General features: G+C 47.3%; 1 protein-coding gene across 4 annotated transcripts in view; it reads right to left on the bottom strand.

The window, feature by feature from the left end:
- Nucleotides 1–19,280, bottom strand: part of PIGN (phosphatidylinositol glycan anchor biosynthesis class N) — a 397,785-nt gene that overhangs the window by 287,182 nt on the left and 91,323 nt on the right. For 2 of the 4 annotated variants that reach the window (XM_033935002.1, XM_033935003.1), the window contains exon 6: nt 881–987. The exons of the other annotated variants lie outside the window; for them this stretch is intronic. In XM_033935002.1, the coding sequence (XP_033790893.1) occupies nt 881–987 (107 nt within the window). The remainder of the gene's footprint in view (nt 1–880; nt 988–19,280) is intronic. 4 annotated transcript variants of the gene reach the window in all.

The raw sequence follows: 19,280 nt of genomic DNA, 5'->3' as shown, positions 1-19,280 counted from the left end.
CTGCATCTTGTCAGGTAGAAAGCCAAAGTTTCAGCCATCATGCTGTGTCTTTCTTCAGGATATGCTGTGTGGTCTGCAGTTTGTCTTTGTAAATAGTGGAATCACTGACCTGATTGGGAACAGGGCAATGCATTGTCTATGAGGGAGAGGGGGTGGGAGACCAAATGATTTTTCACACCAAAATTCAAATTGGTAACCAACGGACTACCCTGTTCCCAATCAGGTCAATGGACCCACTTTTTACAAAAACAAACTTCAGACCTCACAGCATAACTACCTGACAAGATGTAGCATGAGAAAACATAGTGTGTTCTCATGGGTAAGCTCTGGAACCCATTGCCAGAGGATGTGGTAAGAGCGGTTAACATAGCTGGTTTTAAAAAAGGTTTGGACAATTTCCTGGAGGAAAAATCCAGTCTGCTACTGAGACAGATATGGGAGGAGCCACTGCTTGCCTAGATTGGTAGCATGGAATGTTACTACTATTTTGGTTTTGGCCAGGTATTTTGACCCGGATTGGCCACTGTGAAGACAGGATACTAACTAGATGGACAATTGGTCTGACCCAGTAATACTATTCTTATGTTCTTATGATGATGAAGATATTCATAAGTGTGCAAAAACAGTGTACATTTAAAAATGAACAATATAATAAGTAAGCTGTTCTTTACAAGGGTACATGAAATGATGATGAGTGTTAGGAAGCAACAATATACAATTAATTACATTGCAGAGGAACTTAACCCCCCCTTTTCCCATAGGATCAATAGTTCCATATTCACTTTTTCAGGAATCACAAGAGATTCTAGGAATCTACCCCTAGCGAATAATGAGAATACACTGTACATGTAAAACCAAATATAAAGTAATATCTATTAACCTTGACACCGTCAAAAACCCAAGTATCCAGTTTAGAGGCATCTTGTGTGGCAAAGTCTTCTTTTTCTGCTGAGTAACAGTGCGTATAAATATGGTCTCCACTGGCACCTATAAGAGAGTTGTAATAAAGCCAAGTAAAAGCAAGCAGACTAAATGATTACATTCCTTGTTTAACAATATGAGAATAAGTTCCATGCAGAACTAATGGAATACACTTCCAAGGGAATACTTATGCATGTAGATATGTGTCTATAAATGGATAATATATATATATATCACTATCAATATCTCCTTAGATCCCCTGGTATTGTGAAAATATACCATGAATAGGACCCAAAACTTATTAGTGGAAATACATACTTTCACACATTTTAATCTTGGAAGTCTTCTTTCCTTTGGAAAATAGGTTGAAAATTTGAGGCTAATAGCATTATTTTAGAAGGATATACTTGTATAAATAGCAGCATTTTTAAGTGTAGATTGGCCACATTTATAAAGAAAAATTAGTTATCACCTGATAATTTTCTTTCATCCTAAAGGATTAGTCCATATTTGTGAGCTGTGTCCATCTACTAGCAGGTAGAAATAGAGATGAAATTAGAACTTTGCACATAAGGCTGCTGCAAACTAGGTTCCCTTCAGTATTCAGATAGCCAAGCAGTAAGAAGTTTGAAGAGCAAACACTAACTATGCACCTACGAAAAAAGAAAATCAACAACCCAACAAAACAGAAGAAGAGAAGGATGAGGATCTGGAATAATCCTTTGGGACTAAAGGAAATAATTATTAGAAAAGGGATGGTAAATTATACTAAGAATGTTATAATGCCTCTGTATCGCTCCATGGTGCAACCTCACTTTGAGTACTGCATTAAATTCTTGCCATTGTATCTCAAAAAAGATACGGCAGAATTAGAAAAGGTTCAAAGAAGAGTAACCAAGATGATAAAGGGGATAGAACTCCTCTCGTATAATGAAAGACTAAAGAGGTTAGGCTGTACAGCTTGGAAAAGATACAGCTGAAGAAAGATATGATAGAAGCCTACAAAATCCTAAATGGTGTAGAATAGGTTATAAGTGCAGTGTTCTCCCTATGGCCTTTTAGCCAGGCGCTCCACCCAGCTAATTTAGATGACTGCTGGCTGTAATCTCGATCGCAATCCTGCTGCTGCCACCGCCGCTGCTCAACATTTTTTAAAAAAAACCTTCTCACCGGCTTGGAGATTTACTGGGCTGACTCAGGGACGCGGCACAGGAAATTAGGCCAGTAGAAGACCCGAAGCAGCGTGTTTACTGTGTCTGGGACGCTGCTGGAGCTGCGAGGTTTGTCGCCGTCTAGTGGTGGGAGGGTCAACGGGGGTTTCTGGTATGCCGGGTAGGGTCGGCGCGGGGGGGGGGGGGGTGTTAAAAACATGCTGCTCAGGAGGATGGGAGGCAGGCAGGCAGACTGGCATCGGGCGGGGTTCAATGGAAGGGGGGATGGGAGGCAGGCAGGCAGACTGACATCGGGGGGGGGGTTCAATGGAAGGGGGGATGGGAGGCAGGCAGGCATCGGGGGTTGGAGGGTTTCAATGGAAACATGCTGCTCAGGGGGATGGGAGGCAGGCAGGCAGGCATCGGGGGGGGTTAATGGAAACATGCTGCTCAGGGGGATGAGAAGCAAGCAGGCAGACTGGCATCGGGGGGGGGTTAAATGGAAACATGCTGCTCAGGGGGATGGGAGGCAGGCAGGCAGACTAGCATCGGGGATAGGGGTGGGACAAAGTCTGGAAAATAATGATGGGGACATAAGGAGGCACTGGGGGCACTAAGAACATAAGATGTACTGAGGGCACTAAGCAGGACAGAAGCACTGGGGGCACTAAGGACACGGGAAGGAGGTACTGGGGGCACTAAGGACACAGTACGCTGGCACTGGGGCACTAAGGACACAGTAAGGACATGGGAAGAAGACACTGGGGGCATTATGGACACAGGAAGAAGGTAATGGGGGCACTAAGGACGTAGGAAGGGGTACTAAGGACATGGGAAGAGGCACTAGGGACATTATGGACATAGGAAGGGGCACTAAGGACATAGGAAGGAGGCACTGAGGGCACTAAGGACATAGGGAGAGACACAGGCAGAAAAAATGACAGACAGGCAGCGTGCAAGGAGAGAGAGACAAAGAAAAAAAAACCCAAACAGACAGACATCTACTCTAGCACCCGTTAATGTAATGGGCTTAAAGACTAGTTGGAAAATAATAATAATTAACTAATAAAAATAGTACACATTTAATTTTCCCCCCCACCAAATTTCCTCGTCCCGCCCCGCCCCACCCAGCTACTTTTTCATACCACCCGGCTGGAAAAAATTTCTGGGGAAAACACTGAAGTCAATTAATTTTTTATTCCTTTAAAAATTAAAAAGACTCAATGATTACAAAGACTCAATGAAGTTACAGGTAAATACTTTTAAAACCAATTAAAAAAAATATTTTTTCACTCAGAGAATAGTTAAGCTCTGGAAAGTGTTGTCAGAGGATGTGGTAACAGCAGCTAACATAGCTGGTTTTTTAAAAGGTTTGGATAAGTTCCTGGAGGAAAAGCCCAACGTCTGCTATTGAGACAGACATTGGGGAAGCCATTGCTTGCCTTGGATCGGTAGCATGGAGTGTTGCTATTTGGGTTTTTGCTAGGTACTTGTGACCTGGATTGGAAGATTAGGTTTATACCTTTGATAATCTTCTTTCTGTTAGTCCCTATGGGATTCCATACGCTACGTGTTCAATTCCAACCCATAATCCAGGAGTTGCAGAAATCCACAAACTTTCTCTGAGCACATGCTCCACCCCCTTAGCCTGAGAGCCAGGAAACATATCCAGTTAAGTCCCAAAACCAAGTAACATAAATGAACAAATCCCCAGCAACATAAGTAATTCTTTAACTGGTTTAACTCTGCAAAATATTAACAAGTGATAAACAGGCATACAGGCAACTCAGAAAAACATTGAGGAACAATGTAGAACTAACCTGCTGTGGGCAACAAACACTCCAAGAAAGGCCTTCGGTAATACATATTCTCACAGAAAAAACTCCACAGAATCTGTCAACTGGATGGAAAGCGTTCAAGCCTGTAAAGAGAATTAGCAAGGAAACAAGAAGCAGGCTATTCCAAACAACTGAGTGTACATATAATGGGCGGGTCATATGGAATCCTACAGGGACTAATAGAAAGAAGATTATCAAAGCTATAAACCTAATCTTCTATTCTGTTACGTCCCTTCCGGATTCTATATGCTAGGTGATGTACCAAAGCAATGGTAATATCTAGAGAGGGACAGAAGAGTCTGTCCTCAACACCGAGGTCCCAAAAGTGACAGCAGAACGAGCCACCACATTCACTCAGCAAAACCAGGTAAAAGTATGAAGAGAGGACCAAGAAGCCACTCCACAAAGTTCATCAGGATGAAACGTGCGAGATACCGGCCATGATGCAGCCACACTTCCAGACAAGTGGGTGTTAAGCAAAATCGGTGGCTGTTAGCGGCAGGCGATAGAAGTCACAAAAAAGACCATTCGAAGCCATCAAGCAATCGAAGTCTTGGCCGCCAGCCAAACCCGGCGAGGTGCAGCAGTTGAGACAAATAGGCGATCAGACAGATGGGAATCATTAGTCCTATCCAAACAGTGGAGCAGGACTCTCCTGACAGCCAAATGGCGCAAGATCTGATCCTTTCGTTCCAAGCCTGCAGAAAGAAATGCAGACAATGAACTTCCTGGTTGACATGGAAGGCAGAAACCACCTTCGGCAAAAAGAAAGGAAGGCACAGGACGGAAAAAAATCCAGTATCCAGAATACGGACAAAGGACACCCTGCACTAAAGTGCCTAAAGCACTGAAAAACACCATGCGAGATGTTAGAGAAATGAGGAAAACTACTTTCCAAGTGAGGTATTTAAGATGAGCCGTAGACATTGGTTCAAATCTTCATGAGTTTAGCAAATACAACATTAAGATCCCAAACTACTGGAGATGGTTTGACATTGAATTTGGAAACCACAGGATGGGCAGAGAGCTTTTCCATCTACAGGTTGATGAAAAGCAGCAATTGCACTGAGATGGACTCTAATGGAGGTGGATTTGAGGCCAGATTGGAATAAATGAAAAAGATAATCCAGAATTGTTTATTCAAAGTATTTGATTAAACGCTTATCCAGCAGAATCAAAGACAAGAAGGTGGATTGTGGCTCCTGATGATGAAGATTGCACCAAGCAGAAAACAGAGTCCATTTCTGAGTATAACATTGTTTTGTGGCTGGTTTTCTGGAAGCATTCAAAATGTCTCTGACAGGTTGAGAAAAGTGAAAATCAGGTGAAGTCAGCCCGAGAGATACCAAGCTGTCAGGTGTAAAGACTATAGGTTGAGATGAAGAAGAGAACCTTGACTCTGTGTAAGAAGAAATGGAAAAATTGGTAGAAGTGGCTCCCTGATGCTGAGTTGAAGTAGAAGGGAAAACCATGGTTTTCTGGGCTACCGAGGAGCTATCAGAATCATGGTGGCAGATTCCTGCTTGAGTTTGACAAGCATTCTGAGAATAAGAGGAAATGGAGGGAACACATAGAGGAACTTGTTTGTCCAGTCCAGAAGGAAAAAAATCATCTGCCTCCAGGCGATGAGGACAGACCAGTCTGGAACAGAACTGGGGCAGCTTGTTGTGTGAAGACGCAAAAAGGTCTATATGAGGGGCTTCCCATTGAGAAAAAACTTGATGGAGAGCTGCTGGGTTGAGCGTCTATTCGTGATGTTGCAGAATGCGATTTAGTTTATCCACCAGTGAATTTCTCTCTCCCTGAATTTAAATAGCCTTCAGAAAAATGTGAATAATTGCCCAATTCCAAATCTTTTGAGCTTCTTGGCAGAGGAGAAGAAACTCTGTTCCTCCCTGTTTGTTCACTTAGTATATAGCTTCTTGATTGTCTGTATGAATGAGAAAGCACAGTTACTTACCGTAACAGGTGTTATCCAGGGACAGCAGGCATATATTCTCACATGTGGGTGACGTCATCTACGGAGCCCCGATGCGGAAGCATTTTCAAGCAAACTTGATTGAAGATTTAAGTTTGCTCTGCTGCTCCACGCATGCGTGCCTTCCTGCTCCACTAGGGGGTGCATCCCCTCGTGGTCTCCAGTTCACTTAACTAGCCAAGAAGCCAACCTCGGGGAGGTGGGTGGGTTGTGAGAATATATGCCTGCTGTCCCTGGATAACACCTGTTACGGTAAGTAACTGTGCTTTATCCCAGGACAAGCAGGCATGATATTCTCACATGTGGGTGACCTCCAAGCTTACTGAAGAGGGATGGAGGGAAGTTGGCAATTTAAGCAAATAGATTTCGCAACACCGATTGGCCGAACCGGCCATCGCTTCTGGACAGGGAGTCCAGACAGTAGTGGGAGGTGAAGGTATGAACCGAAGACCATGTGGCAGCCTTGCAGATTTCCTCAATAGGTGTTGACCTGAGGAAGGCTACGGAGGCTGCCATCGCTCGGACTTTGTGTCCCGTTACTCGACCATGCAGCGCGAGACCAGCCTGAGCGTAGCAAAAGGAGATGCAATCGGCCAACCAGTTGGACAAGGTGCGTTTGGAAACTGGGTGGCCTAACCGGTTTGGGTCGAAGGACAAAAACAGTTGTGGGACTTTCCGGTGTGGCTGAGTGCGTTGGAGGTAAAAGGCCAACGCTCTTTTGCAGTCAAGAGTGTGGAGCGCCACTTCTCCGGGGTGAGAGTGGGGCTTGGGAAAAAACACAGGTAAGACAATGGACTGATTGAGATGGAAATCAGACACTACTTTAGGTAGGAACTTTGGATGGGTGCGGAGTACCACCTTGTCGTGATAGAATACCGTGAAGGGTGGGTCCGCTACCAGGGCTTGTAGCTCACTAACCCGCCGTGCGGACGTGAGTGCAAGTAGGAAAATTACCTTCCAAGTGAGGAATTTTGGATGGCATTTGTCTAGGGGCTCAAATGGGGGTTTCATTAGTTGAGCCAGAACCACGTTAAGGTCCCAAACCACCGGGGGAGGTTTGAGAGGGGGGTGGACGTTCAGCAGGCCCTTCATGAAGCGAGTGACTAAGGGATGGAGCGAGAGGGCTTTCCCTTCCAGGGGCTGATGAAAGGCCGCAATCGCACTGAGGTGTACTCGAATGGAGTTGGTCTTTAGGCCGGAATGAGATAGTTGAAGTAGATAGTCAAGGACCAGGGGGACGGGGACCGACACCAGGTCCTGGCTGTGGGAGGAGCACCAGGTTGAGAATCTGGTCCACTTTTGGGAGTAGCAGGTTCTCGTCGAGGTTTTTCTGGAGGCCTCCAATATCTCCTTGACTGATTGAGACACGGGGAGAGCAGTCAGGGGGAGAGAAACCAAGCATTCAGATGAAGAGATTGAAGATTGGGATGTAACAGTGAACCCTGACCCTGTGACAGTAGAGAGGGAAACAGAGGCAGAGGCAGTGGATCTCTGACACTGAGTTGAAGTAGAAGGGAAAACCACGGCTGGCGTGGCCAGCGAGGGGCAATCAGGATCAGGGTGGCTTGTACTGTTTTCAGGTGGACAAGCGTCCGCAGTATCAGAGGGAACGGCGGGAACGCGTACAGGAACCTTCCCTCCCAATCGAGGAGGAAGGCGTCGGCCTCGAGCCGGTCCGGGGAGTATATCCGGGAGCAGAAGAGAGGCAGCTTGTGATTGTGAGGGGACGCGAACAGGTCTATTTGAGGCGTCCCCCACCGTTCGAACACTCCTCGTAGGGCCTGAGAGTGTAGTGACCACTCGTGTGGCTGGAGGAGGCGGCTGAGTCTGTCCGCCAGGCAGTTTTGTTCTCCTTGTATGTACACCGCCCGAAGGAAGGTGTTGTTGGAGATTGCCCATTTCCAGAGGCGCAGGGCTTCCCGGCAAAGGGGCCAAGACCCTGTGCCCCCTTGTTTGTTTACGTAGTACATCGCTACTTGATTGTCGGTTCGGATGAGAACCACTCGGTCGCGGAGCAGATGTTGGAAGGCTACTGCTGCGAGGTAGATGGCCCGAAGTTCTAGCACGTTGATGTGGCAGCGGCGGTCTTGTGCTGACCACATTCCTTGGGTGCGCAGGCCGTCCAGATGGGCTCCCCAAGCGTACTCCGACGAGTCCGTGGTGAGTACCTTGCTGTGGGGTGGGGTGAGGAAGAGCAAACCTTTGGAAAGATTTGAAGAGTCGGCCCACCAGCGGAGCGATCGTTGCAATGAAGGAGTCACTGTCACGGAGCGGTCGATCGGGTCCCGGTCTTGACGCCATTGAGACGCCAGGGTCCATTGAGGGATTCTCAGATGGAGGCGGGCGAAGGGTGTGACATGGACGGTGGAGGCCATGTGGCCCAGGAGGATCATCATCTGTCGGGCTGATACTGAGGTCAGCCGAGAGATCCTTCGGCTCAGACTTACTAACGCCTCCAGGCGCGGAGGGGGGAGGAAGGAACGGAGGCGAACCGTGTCCAGCGTGGCCCCGATGAACTGTAGGGATTGTGAGGGGCGTAGTTGAGATTTTGGGAAGTTTATTTCGAACCCCAGACTTTGTAGGTAGGTAATAGTCTGTTGGGTCGCTGAAATAGCCCCTTCTTTGGACGGGGCTTTGATTAGCCAGTCGTCCAGGTAGGGGAATACCTGGAGGCCCTGGGAGCGTAAGGTTGCTGCTACCACCACGAGGCACTTGGTGAAGACCCGAGGTGATGATGCTAGTCCGAAGGGGAGGACTCGGTATTGTAGGTGCCAGTCCCCTACTTGGAAACGCAAAAACTTGCGGTGAGCGGGGTGCACTGGGACATGTGTGTACGCCTCCTTGAGATCGAGGGAGCAGAGCCAGTCGCCCTCGTCGATCAGGGGGTAGAGTGTTGGTAGTGAGAGCATCCGAAACTTTTCCCGTACCAGGAATTTGTTGAGGCGTCTCAAGTCTAGTATTGGGCGTAGGTCTCCCGTTTTTTTCGGTACCAGAAAGTAACGGGAGTAGAAGCCCTTCCCCCGTTGGTCGGGGGGGACCTTCTCCACTGCTCTCAGGCGAAGCAGGTCTCGAGCTTCGGAGAGGAGTAGAGGTAGCTGAGTCCTGTTGGGAGGGCAATTCCTTGGGGGGTTGTCCGGGGGAATGGCCCGAAAGTTGAGAGAGTACCCTGATGAGATCACGCCAAGGACCCATGCGTCCGTCGTGAGTTGTTCCCAGCGAGGGTAAAAGGCTTTGAGTCGACCTCCGATGGGAAGGCGGCCTGGGACTATGGCGGAGGGGGCCCGCCCCCTTCCGCGTGTCCCGTCAAAAGGACGGGGATGGTTTGGTGGCCGCGGGCGGTTGGGACTTGGGCATGGCCCTGTGATGGGCTTGCGGACGTCTGGGTGGGGGCCGCGAGAAAGCAGGGGTGGACTTTTGTGGGTAGCGGCGCGGAGGGGCCCTGTATGGCCTGGGCGCTGGCGGTTTGGGCTTTTGCCGGACAAGGGAGGCAAATGAGCGTTCATGCTCGGAGAGGCGTTTTGTCGCCGCCTCGATAGTGTCATCGAACAATTCCTTTCCCACGCAGGGGAGGTTAGCTAACCGGTCCTGTAAGTTGGGGTCCATGTCGACCAGGCGCAGCCAAGCTAGTCGGCGCATGGCGATAGCGAAGGCTGCTTCTCTGGAGGAGAGTTCGAAGCCATCGTAGGCCGCGTGGAATAGATGAAGGCGCAGGTTGGAGAGGGACTCTAAAAGCAGGCCGAACGTTTCCTGCCGGGAGGCCGGTAGGTCAGTCTCAAAGGCTCTCAATAGTCCAATGAGGTGTTTGAGGTATGATGTAAAGGTGAAAGTGTAGCTTTGCACCCTAGAGGCCATCATTGCGTTTTGGTATAGTCTCCTGCCGAACTTGTCCAGGGTTCGGCCTTCCCGGCCTGGGGGTACCGCTGCTGAGACCCGGGACGGGTGAGCCTTTTTCAAGGAGGATTCCACTAGCAGCGATTGGTGGGAGAGCTGTGGTTGCTCGAATCCCGGATAAGGTACTGTGCGGTACTTGGCCTCCATTTTGGAGGGTACGGCCGTGACCATGTAGGGGGTCTCCAGGTTCCTGAAGAAGGCCTGTTGGAGTACCGGGTTAGGTGGTAAGCGAAGGGACTCTCTGGGCAGTGATGGCATATCCAGCTCCGCCAGGTACTCCTTAGAGTATCTGGAGTCGGACTGGAGATCTAAGTCCAATGCGTGACCCAAGTCTTGGACAAAGCGAGTGAAGGATGGGCGAGATGTCCCCGGAGCCCCGTGTGGGGTCAGGGAACGAGACCTTCGCCGGGTGGAGAAGGATAAGGAGGCTTCCCTCGAGTATCGAGGTTCATGCTCTGATCCATGCTCCGAGGTTGGGGAAGCACTGTGAGAGTGTTCCGGGGTTGTCGATCTTCGGCGTCTCGAGGAGCCCCTCGGAGACGATGCCGGGGTTAGGGGTACCGATCGATGTCGAGTTGGTGACCTCGATCCGGACTCCCTCGGAGAATGCGTCCGGGGGGGGGGGTTCGGAGGATACGCGGGTTGGAGAGTGATAACTCAGCCACCCTTAGTGGTCCTGTACGAGGTGTGGGAGAACGGCCTCGTAGGGTTGGTGAACCTCGGGCCTTCTTGGAGGTACGGCGGTTCGAGGTTTCTGTCGTTCTAGCCCGACGTTTTGCCCCTCGGCGGTGCGCAGAGGGGGAACGTCTCGGGCGTCTCGGCGAGGAGTCCGAGGAGGATGGGATGCGGCGAGGATTGCGCACCTTTCCTCGAGGTTGTTCGGTGTGAGGCACATTCGAGGTCGAGGCCGATTGAAACTGGGCCATTGCAGCGGACAGCTCCGACGTGATCATCGCTCGGAGTAGGTCCTGGAAGACGGGCACGGACAGCATCGAAGGCATGTCCCCTGCCTCTGTGCGCTCCACCGGGGGCGACCTCGTATCAGAGTATTCCCGTGTGGTGGAGGCACGGCCCGAAGGCTTGGAGGGCTTAGACGGGGCTGTAAGCATGGGGCTTCCGCCATGCGTCGCCGTTGTCCCCGAGGCTGGCTTCTTCGCTGTTACAGAACCTGAAGAGGGAAGAGGGGACTTACCCGGAGCCGAGGCTTTCTGTTGTCCCGAGGACTTCGGGGTCGAGTCTCGAGGCGATGCCGAGGTTTCCGGGGCCGAGGTCAAGGCCGGGGCCGAGGCCAGGGCCGACCTCGAGGCCGAAGTGGGGGGTTGGTCCGGGGTGAAGAGATCCGCCATGCGGGCTTTTCTTCGGCGGAGGGCCCGGTTTTGGAAATTAGCGCACTGGGGGCAGGAGTCGGTTGGATGAGTCGCCCCCAGACAAAGGATGCACCGGCGATGCGGGTCTGTGAGAGAAAGAAGCCGCTCGCACCGGGTGCACTTTTTAAAGCCGGTCAAAGGCCGGGACATTAAATCGAAAGTAGCCGCGGCTCGATTAGCCACGCGGCCACGGGGACCCGGAAGCCTCCGGGTCGTTGAAAACGAAGCAGGAATCAAGTAAAAAGGTAAGGAATTCGCGCACAGCGACTTAATCGTGAAAAAACAAGAAAAAAATCGCGGTGCTAGAAGGCAGTTGGGGCAGAGCCTGAAAAACGCGTCTTCTAGGCTCGCGGAAAATTTTGAACTGGAGACCACGAGGGGATGCACCCCCTAGTGGAGCAGGAAGGCACGCATGCGTGGAGCAGCAGAGCAAACTTAAATCTTCAATCAAGTTTGCTTGAAAATGCTTCCGCATCGGGGCTCCGTAGATGACGTCACCCACATGTGAGAATATCATGCCTGCTTGTCCTGGGATAATAACCTGATCTTGAAGAAGATGCTAAAAAGCCTTGACAGCATTAAAAATCGCTGAGTTCCAACAGATTTATGTGATGGCGACGATCTGTGGTGGACCAATGACCTTGAGTATGGAGACCATCCATCTGAGCTCCCCAAGCGTAGGTTGATGAATCTGTCGTGAGAATCTTCTGGTGAGGGGGCGTTTGAAACAGCAAACCTCTGGAAAGATTGGATGAGAGCATCCACCACTGAAGAAATTACTGTAGAGAAGATGTTACTGGGAAAGTTGTTGGGAAAGTGGATCGATAACCTGCAACCACTGAGGGACCCCTTGGTGAAGTCTGGCAAAAGGAGTCACGTGAACTGTAGAAGCCATGAGACCTAGGAGAACCATCATGTGCCTCGCAGAGTGAAGGAAGGAGGGACACTTGATGGCAAAGTTATATCAAAACATCTTGACATTGTTGAGGAAGGAACGCCTTGAGTTGAACAGTATCTAGGAGGGCTCCAATGAACTGAAGAGTTTGAGAAGGCTACAATTGAGATTTGGGGAAGTTGATTTCGAATCCAATATTTTGTAGGAACAATATAGTCTGTTGTGTTGCTAGAGTAACACCTTGAGACGAAGGAACTTTGATGAGCCAATCATTTATATAGGGAAAGACTTGTAAATCATGAGTTCGCAAGGCTGCTGCCACCACCACCAGGAACTTGGTGAAAACTCTGGGAGATGATGCGAGACTGAAGGGCAGAACCTTGTATTGGTAATGATGATTTCCCACCTGAAATCTGAGAAACTTGCAAAAGGCTGGGTGAATGGGAATGTGAGTGTAAGCCTTCTTGAGATCCAGAGAGCATAACCAATCATTGCAATCCAGTAGGGGGTACAGCGACGCCAGAGAGAGAATCCAAAACTTTTCTTTAACAAGAAATTTGTTTAGAGCTCTTAGGTCCAATATCAGGTGAAGACCTCCTATCTTCTTCAGAACAAGGAAATACCAGGAATAAACCCACATGTTCTGCTGGTCCAAAGGAACCTTCTCAATAGCATTGAGAATGAGCAGAGATTTGACTTCCTGGAGAAGAAGAGAGGACTGTAGCAGGTTAGAAGGAAACCCTCTTGGAGGATGATCTGGAGGAATGTTGAGAAAATGAAGAGAATAACCTCATTGAACGATATTGAGAACCCATAGGTCGGAGGTGATTAACTGCCAATGATGATGGTAATGCTGAAGATGACCTCCAATGAGGAGAGGAAGAGGCAGAGTTACATTGATTGAAGATATGCTATTAAACGGTCAAAAACGCTGATTTGACTTGGGAGTAGCAGAGGTCTGAGAATTTTGAGGACGCTAAGTAATGAATTTTGAGGACGCTAAGTAATGAATTGAAAGACTTTTCATGTGTCTCCAAAAAGCTCATCTCCCAGACAGGGAATGTTGGCTAACCAATCCTGGAGGTGTGACATTCCAGGACTGGGGAGCTAAATAAGGGGTAAAAAAATTCAAGAAACAGGATTTTAAAGGTAGGGGGACCCTATCTCTAACACCAGAAACATTTAAAAATGAATTTTAAAGATCCCCCCTCCGATTTCTCTCATAGGCTGTCATAGCTTTACTCACTATGCCATGCTGGTGCTGAGAGCTGCAAAAGGGCTGAAACTGCAGCCAAAGAACTTCTGCCTCAGACAGAACTTCTGCTACTCACCCTGCATTCAAGCACTGTGTAGACAAAACCTGGAGTGAGGCATGCCCCCAAGGGAATGGTTCCTGAGCTCCCAAGACTGTTAATGCAGGCTGGCCAAGCAAGCAGCCCCTTAGCTACAGACTACTGCCTTCAGAGTTTGTGTTCTCTGCAGCCAGAGATCTCAATTTGGAGCCTCTGTAGCACTGGAAAGCCTCCAGACCAGATTAAAAAACAAAATTAAAATTAAAATAAACACGAGCAGAACAGACTGGCTCACAAAAGACTTGAATAGATTGAATATAAGTTTTATGTTTACGCATTTTGGCATTTACTTTTAGAATGCAATTTTCAACAGCATTTCTATGAGTGAATATCAGTTTGCCTAGATAAATGTGCCTCAGTCAAAACGGTCTTGTCTACCTTTGAGCACCCAGCCTTTATAGGGAGTGACGCAGCCAAAAATGCAGTGTCATCATTGAACCCTTGAGAAATCCTAGACAAAGGGCAAAATGGGTCCCGTCAGGCTTTTGGATCAGTGAATCTATTGAAGATAAGTTATTATATTTCTATGCTGGGTGGAAGATAATTTATGCAGAATCTATGAGAAAGGATCCATCTTTGAAAGTATTTTAAAGAAAGAAATAATAAATACAGTTAATAATCATAGAGTGTTTACAAAGGAGGGGGAGGTTTTGAGAATCAATGATTGAAAGGTGGAACTTATAAGTCTTGGCATAAGATTTATTCATACTAGTCCAAGCCAGTTTCTGAGATTCTCAACCACTCTATCATAAAACTTTATACATTAGTCTATGGGATTGTGCTTTTTCCTGTGGATGTCTCCTTTTTGATCCCATACACCATCTTTAAAGAAACCAGTATTATAAAGAGGTACTCCCAGTTTCTTCTAGGTCAGTCTTTTAAAAAGCAAAAATTCTGTCTATTTTTTTGTCTTGGATGAAAAGAATTACCTCAGGGTCTAAATTTTAATTTAAAAAAACATTCATACAAAAGGGCTTGTCTATCTGACAGTGGGCCTGGAGTGTTAGTATGACAGTTGAGAAGCTGGTAGTAGAGATCTCAGTGAATGCTTCCTGATGTCATAATGCACATCAACAAATTTAATGCATTAATTGCATGACTAATTCGTTAAATGTGCAGTCCAAGTAAACATACAATTTAACACTTACTTTGTACTTAAACCTTTTGAGAAAATGCTTTTCACAATAGAGCAATAGGGACTTTGTCTAACGTTGTGTGTGCCTATAACTACATGGTTGAGTCACATTATTATGACCACCGTCTACCTCTGATTTCAGGGACGCACATCCAATGAACGAATACATGTGTCGCGCACAGACTTCATGAGTATACGTGTATAATGTGGGATGTCAAGTTGCCAATATATCAACTGTGACTGTCATGGGGAAAAAGCACAATTTATCAGACACTGAAAAAGACATGATCATTGGCTACCAGACCAAGGATGGCAGCATTTCAGAAATGGCATAGTTTGTGAACTGTTCAAGGACTGCTGTGAATAAGGTGTACCTTGAGTGAAAAGCCAATATTCACTATCCCTGGACTTTCTCTTTTGATTCGCTCCCGACTAGTGTACATCATCGTGCGGCTATGCTAGGGGAGACGCAGGCCTTGCTGCAGGAAGGAAGGAATTGAGCTTCCTGGGGAGATGGCAGAAGGTTCTCAAGCCCAGACAATCTATCAACGCCTGTCTGGCTTTCGCTGGCAGAGGGTGAATCGGTGGTTCAATTCATTGGAGGCCCCTGCTGGATCAGAAGCAGCTGGAAAGGTGGCTTGATCTTTGGACATGCCCAACCAGTGATTGACTACTTATTGCCCACGGTGATGGCACCAAGCCATCCTAAGTTTATCTAACTAATTTGTTCTTATATAATTATATTTTGGTTGAAGCAGACTTGCTCAGTAGGGTGGGCAATGCGGGTATTGAACAAATGTCCTAGTTGGATCATGTCCCAGTCTGGTTGGTGTTAGAGGGGTTGACAACAGATCTGGGGCTTACATATCGGAGACTGAATGACAGCCTTCTATACGACCTCGGAGTGGTGGAAGCATTGAGGGGACACTTAAAGGAGTATTTAGATTTCAATGTGGGAGGGAGGCCTCTTTGGGGGTGGTTTGGGAGGACCTGAAGGCTACATTGAGGGGGCAGCTTATTTTATTGGCAACTTATAAAAAGCAGCAGCAGATGCAGGAAATGTCTCGCCTTTACAATCAGATTGCTTGCCTAGAACGAACACATAAATATCAGCCCTGGAATAAGCTGAATAGGGAGTCAACTACGGGAAGCCAGGAGGGATTTGAGGGCCTATAAATTGGAGGTTGCATTTTTAACCTGTAGCTGTTGAAGCAATAATTTTTTGAATACAATAACAATGCTAGTCACCTTGTGGCACACACACTAAAGGCTCATCACTGAAGGCAATTCAGAAGGCGGTTTCCTCTGAATAAACTAGGAGATTCAAAATAGTTTTGTGCGCTTTTACAGTGACAGTGATCTTTATTCCGTGGATGACAATCCTCTGGTGGCGGAGATTGATGCTTATTTGGAGGGTACTCGGCTGGGGGTTATCCCCGAGTCAGAAGCTAGGTTTTTAGATGGACCAGTTGCACTCATTGAGACCCAGTAGGCTATGTGGTCTATGAAAGTTGGGAGATCTCCAGGTCTTGATGGGTTTACAGTGAAATTCTAAAGATTGTTTTAGAATGCCCTTTTGCCACCCTTAGTGGAGCTATCCAATTCTGTGGAAGGAGGGGGCCCCTTACCTTATTTTATGCAACTTGTGGGGATAACTGTAATACCTAAAGAGGGTATGGATCCTAGTTTGTATGCCTCCTATAAGCTAATCTCACTTTCCGGAGTTGATATGAAAGTTTTTGTCAGGATTTTAGTGGATAGGTTGATGAGTTGGGTGCCCAAATTAATATACCCGGATAAATTGGGGTTCATCAGAGGACGGCAGATGGGTGATAATATTCAGAGAGTGCTGAATTTGAGGGAGTACACTTTGGGGTCAGGCCAGGAGACCTAGTTTCTCTAGGTTGATACTGAAAAAGTGTTTGACAAGGTCTCCTGGCCTTTTATATTTAAGCTGCTGGAGCATGTAGGATTGGAGAAGCGCATGCTGAATTGGATTAGGATCTTGTATAATGAGCCTATGGAGTGCATTAAAGTGAAGGGACGGTACTCACAGACTTTTTGTTTCGGGGGACTAGGCAGGGATGCCCACTGTCGCTGACTGTTTGCTCTGGTGATTGAACTGTTGGCCTGGTGGGTGCATGATAATGCTGGCATTAGATGGGTGGATGTTAGAGAGCAAGTCTATAAGTTGAGCCTGTTTGCTGATGATTTACTGTTTACCCTGATCCACCCTGAGCACTTCATTTTGGGGGTGACCGAGGAGTTGGAACGTTATAGGTTAGTCTCTGGGTTTCAAGAAATGACTAAATCAGAAATTCTAAACATTAATGTCCCCCCTTATAAAGTGGGAGCTTTGAAGGCTTCCTTCCCATTTCGCTGGGTTTGTGCCGCTGTGGTATTTGGGGATTTATCTGGGGCCAGTGGCAGCATCTATTTATGATCTCAATTATGTCCCCACTTTGTGAAAAATTTACAGGTATTTGGATAGCTGGTAGGGATTATACTTTTCCTGGCTTAGCCATACTGAACTTGCTAAAATGATGATCTTACTCCCAATTGCTGGGTTTTCTTTCAAGCCCTACCCATCTGGGTTCCTAGGAAAGTTTGTTTAGCCTTGCAACGGCGGCTTTTAAACTTTATCTGGGTGAATAAACTACCCAGAGTCAGTCATTGGATATTGTGCTATAGTAAGTGGGAAGGGGGTCTGGCAGTTCCTGATCTCAGGTATTATCAGGTTGCACAGTTGAGAGCACTACTAGAATGGCAGGCACAGATGTCCAAACAGTGGGTGTATATTGAACAGGCAGGGGTAGGGGATGGTCCTTTGCTGCACCTTCCGTGGACTCCCTGTGGTCCTGGTTATCCGGGGGATCCTCTAGCAATCCAAGTCACTTTGCAGGTGTGAAGAACACTCACTCATAAGGTATTACTCACTGGGAGGCGATATTCATGGTTTATCTCTTTGTGTTTTAATTAAGAGTTCCACCCAGGTAGAGAATCTAATATTTTTGTCCACAGGGAGCAGCGGGGTTTGGTGTATGTGGGACAATTTGTGGGTGGTCTTAAGTCATTTGGAGAGTTATAGAATCACTATGGTTTGAGCTCTTGGGTTCTTTTCTCTTATTTACAAGCATTATATGCAGACTACGGGGTTAACTCAGGAGTTTGCAGAGGGGAAAACTGGGTTTGAAGCATTGTTAGGTCCTTCCCTCCCCAAAGGCAATATATCTGCTATATATAAATGCCTGACTGCTATGGGCGGGGACTCCTTGGCTTACATGAAGGCTTGGGAGCATGATTTAACGGTAGGTTTTGACTTCATAGGAATGGGATCGGGTTTGGTGTCATACTAAGTACTTAGATATGGCTACTCCAAATTGAGAATGGTTTTAAGACCCTTTTACGGTGGTACTATACCCTGGAGCGGATAGCCAAAATGAAGGGTGGCAGGCTGGGCTATTGCTGGCGGGGCTGTGTGACTGTCGGAACTTATTTTCCTATGTGGTGGTAGTGTGGGACAATTCAAGGGGTTTAGAAATGGGTCCTTGTAATGTACTCTCAAATTGTGGGGAGTAGAATAGAGCCTAATCCGGCACTTGTATTTCTCCATCAATATGATTTCACTTTAGATGAGGGTGAGGTGACCTTCGGTAAAGTCTTTTCTTACTGCAGCTAGAGTGGTGTTGGCAGCTGCTTGGAGGTCACTGAGGATCCCTACTCCAGATCTGGTGGTGCAGAAATTAGATGACTGGTATGCAATGTACAAATTGACAGCTCTGAAGGATCGTAAACTCGAGAGATTTGTACACCATTGGCAATGGTGTAGTTTTTTTAATGGAAGTGATTATATTCTTTGTAGGGAAGTGTTATATGTGTTCTAGTGGAGGTGTGCAAAAGGAACCAAGAGCACCAAGAGCACCTTCATAGTTGTGTTTTTGATGCTGTTGATTTGATGGCCTGTTTTTTGTCTTGTTTACTGATTATTATATTCAATAAAGCTATTCATTTTTTTTTTTTAATGTACCGTGAGTAGACGGATGGAACCTTTTTGATGACCCAACGTAATAACTGTGAGACAGCATGATGCATTAATGCGAGAGGTGAATGTTGGATGTACAGGTTGGTGTGGGCCGATTGGCATGCTGCCATGGAGCAACTCATCATCCAAATGAACTAGGGGGCTTCCAGATGTGTGTCCAAAACAACTATGTAGCGAACCCTGTTGTAAATGAGGTTTTGGAGCAGACGGCTGGTCACTGCATCCATGATCATGAGGTTTCATCGCAAAAAATGGCTGCAATTTGAACAGGAATACCAACATTGGACTTGCACCAACAGGCAGAGGATTACCTTATTCGATGAGTCACATTTTGAGCTCCATCAAATGGATGGACATTGGCATGTCAGATGTTGGGAAATGTTTTCTTGGTATAGTCTGGATCCCTTAATACTTCTGGAAGGCACTCTCAACTGATATGGGTATCTCTCCATCCTTGCTGATCAAGTACACCTATACATGTTGACAGTCTTCCCTATGGCTGATGGGATCTTTCAACAGGACAATGCGACATGTTATACCACCAGAATTATTCGAGAGTGGTTCACAGAACATGACCAAGACTTCCATTCTTTCTTGGCCTCCAAATTTCTCAGACCTTAACCCAATCAAGCACATTTGAGACCACCTCGATCGACATGTTTGATGATTGGATTTACCATCATGCACCTTTCGGATGCACTGCAGTCTGT

This window comes from Geotrypetes seraphini, chromosome 2 (genome assembly GCF_902459505.1).
Source record: "Geotrypetes seraphini chromosome 2, aGeoSer1.1, whole genome shotgun sequence".
Taxonomy (NCBI): domain Eukaryota; kingdom Metazoa; phylum Chordata; class Amphibia; order Gymnophiona; family Dermophiidae; genus Geotrypetes; species Geotrypetes seraphini.
This window is presented reverse-complemented; position numbering and strand designations above follow the sequence as displayed.